General features: G+C 46.2%; 1 protein-coding gene across 1 annotated transcript; it reads right to left on the reverse strand.

Annotated features, from left to right (window-relative positions):
• Nucleotides 1–992: 992 nt before the first annotated feature.
• LOC119327407 lies at nucleotides 993–2,291 on the reverse strand. Its single transcript, XM_037600515.1, has one exon. The coding sequence runs from the start codon at nucleotides 2,189–2,191 to the stop codon at nucleotides 1,541–1,543; it is 651 nt and encodes a 216-aa protein (XP_037456412.1). The 5' UTR covers nucleotides 2,192–2,291; the 3' UTR covers nucleotides 993–1,540.
• Nucleotides 2,292–3,048: the final 757 nt, after the last annotated feature.

Consider the following 3,048-nt stretch of genomic DNA (forward strand, 5'->3'; position numbering starts at 1 on the left):
TTATGTGTTAGTTTAACCCACTCTATTATATTGTAAATGAAATTTTTCATCCCTTTTGCAATGTACAACAAAGGTGAGGTGGACGTCATCTGATTTTAAAGAAGGTGGCTCCAGTTAGGAATATCCCGCTACGGCGGAAATCTGAGCGGGAAGAGAAGGGCGCGATAGAAAAAAAAGGTGCATCGTGGCGTGGGATTTTTGTATTGTCCTCAGATATTAAAGATAACATGACGGATAGCCTATAGCAGCGCACATGTGTTCTCCTAGTAAAGACTAGTTTACTAGTCGGTTCGACACATACATACTCCACAGTTCATGCACGCATAAAACTTGCATGGTATCAATGGAAGAAGGGGCTGATCTATATGCTCCTTCCCACGAAACTACGCCACAAGAGAACCAAACCGAAGCCCTATCGAAAAACAGATAAGAACTTCTAAATCACCCCAAAGATCAGCGCACCAAATTAAGGTTGTCCAACCACCAAATCCAATTTATACTTGATGGTGTCAACCCGGCTGAAGCATATGGCTAGGAAGGTTTTCGCATGAACATTTTTTAATATTGATGTAAAATAATATGTTCTTTTTAGTTGTGTTGGACGTGTTGATTGTGTGGATCATGCTATTCACAGGCCCAACATTCACTCGGTGCAGTTGTATCACCTCGATATATCCATTGAACGAAAATATACTTTTTTGAAAAGGAAAAGAATAACAGAGAGTTCGTGGAGATGATTGGACTTGGTTCTTCTTCACTTCCATTTTCTGAAGTTAAACACCAGGCAAACAATTAAACACAACAGCGTCAGGCCCTGGCCACATTTTTCAACATAGAAACTCAAATTAATTAATGACCAAACACACGAGCAGTTAATCACAGTTGATTTCATTGCATTTCTCTTACGATGACAAGATAAAGACTAGTTTACTAGTCGGTTCAACACATACATACTCCACTGTCCATGCACATGCACGCATAAAACTTGCATGGAATCAATGAAAGAAGGGGCTGATCTTTTATGCTCCTTCCAACGAAACTACGCCACAAGAGAACCAAACAGAAGCCCCGTTCCAAAACAAATAAGAACTTCTAAACCACACCGAAGATCAGCGCACCAAATTTTAAGGCTGTCCAACCACCAAATCCAATTTATACTTGAACTTGGAAAAACAGAACATGACCGCTGACTAACCAGCATACTCCCTCCGTTCTGAATTATTTATCTTGGATTTGTCTAAATACGGATATATCTAGACTCATTTTAGTGCTAGATACCTCTGTATCTAGACAAATCTAAGACAAGTAATTCAGAACGGAGGGAGTACAAGCTTATGACTTAAGGTGTTGCCACGACGATGCTCAAGGTTCTATCTAGATAAGCTGGAGGTGCAACCAAAAAAACACCCTAAAGGCGTGTGAAGTATGCACCCTTGGCCCAAAAAGATGGCGAAAACATGCAACAAGAAGGCTTAAAACTATCCTTCTAGCTAAGCACCTTGTCATGCTCAAAGTTAGCCAGCGAATCAACCAGCTCCGTCTAGTCGCTGAACTCGTCGGTGATGAACGGCATGCAGCTGGAGCTGCGTGCGATGCCGCCGGCGCCGGCTGAACCCTTCGCCTTCGCCTTGGAGGCGGTTTCCCTGACCTCCCGGGGGTTGATGCCGGTCCTGGACCTCGGCCCGAGCTTGGACCGCTTCCTCAGGATCTCCCTCATGGCCTCCGCCTGGAACAGCACCGGGTACGTCCTCCCAAAGCCGTTGAACCTCTTGCACACGCCCATGTGCGTCCGGAGCGCCTCCTCCAGCGACCCTCCGTTCTTCTCGGCCTCCTCATTCACGGCCTCGGCGCACAGCCCGCAGACCCACCGCCCCGAGAACCGGCCGCGCACGCCGCGGATGTACTCCGGCGTGCACTCCTCCGACATGCCGCAGCACTCGCACTTGGCGTCCTCCACCTCGGAGACCGGGTGGAGCAGCTTCATCTCCGCCTCCGCCGCCGCCTCTTCCTCCTCCTTGGCGGGGCCGTGGTGGTGGAGCTGGAAGGAGACGTCGGAGACGGTGCGCTGGAGCATGTCGGACGAGGTCCTGCGCCGCTTCTCAACGTTGTCGGTGCCGATGTTGCTTGCCATTGCGATGAACGGGGCTGCCACGGCCATGGCGATCGCACACGCCTCTCTGCTGGGCGCCATAACCGGATCGGATTGCCCTACCTCCTGGTGTTTCTTGCCGTGTAGTGTGTGTGTGTGTGTGTGTGTGTGTGTCTTAGTTGTGATCTTACAAGCTGATGCTCACGATTGGTTCTGTGATAAGAAGCTTCGAAATCCACGGCTATTTATAGAGGTTCAAAGGAGCCAAAGGAAAGATGCGTGCGTCCATGCACGATACTGTCCACAAAATGTGGCGAAAAGGTGGTGTGCAACTTGATGAATATAACTTGTGGTGTGGCCAGGTGATGCACCTAAAGGGATTACAAATTTTGACATAAATATTTGATGGAATTGGCCAGTTCAGAACCCTTTGTGTCAAGTGGTAGACGCGGTGATAGGCTCACAATCTTAAGCACGTGATGGTGTTCGGGAGAAATCATGAAAGTAGAGTTGAAATCTGCATGGGCAAAAGGTGATTGTGAAATGCAGCCAATTGCAGTGCCATTAAATTTCGGTCTCACCTTTTTGCAGCTAGTAAGTTCTCGTTTGTGACAGACGTTCTCATTAATTATTTTGTTGTGATTAATTAACATAGCCAGATGAATTTCAAGCAGATTATGAGTTACACAAAGATGACTAGACATGCATATTCATGGTGTTAAAATGGGAATATGTGTGATCCATTCTTGAAATGAATGTGTAGAATTTGTTTTGACTTGTCCTCCGTCATTCGCCGAGAGATGTGGGTGGGGGGAGGAGAGACAATTTGGACTTCGACAATTATTTCGGATTTCAATCTATCAAAACACATTGAATTTGAATGAAATTTAACCTAATTTTAATTTTATTTCAAATTAGTTTGAATCCAGGCTGAAATGTCGAGATTACAAACATTTTGG

Source organism: Triticum dicoccoides, chromosome 7A, assembly GCF_002162155.2.
Source record: "Triticum dicoccoides isolate Atlit2015 ecotype Zavitan chromosome 7A, WEW_v2.0, whole genome shotgun sequence".
Classification (NCBI taxonomy): Eukaryota; Viridiplantae; Streptophyta; class Magnoliopsida; order Poales; family Poaceae; genus Triticum; species Triticum dicoccoides.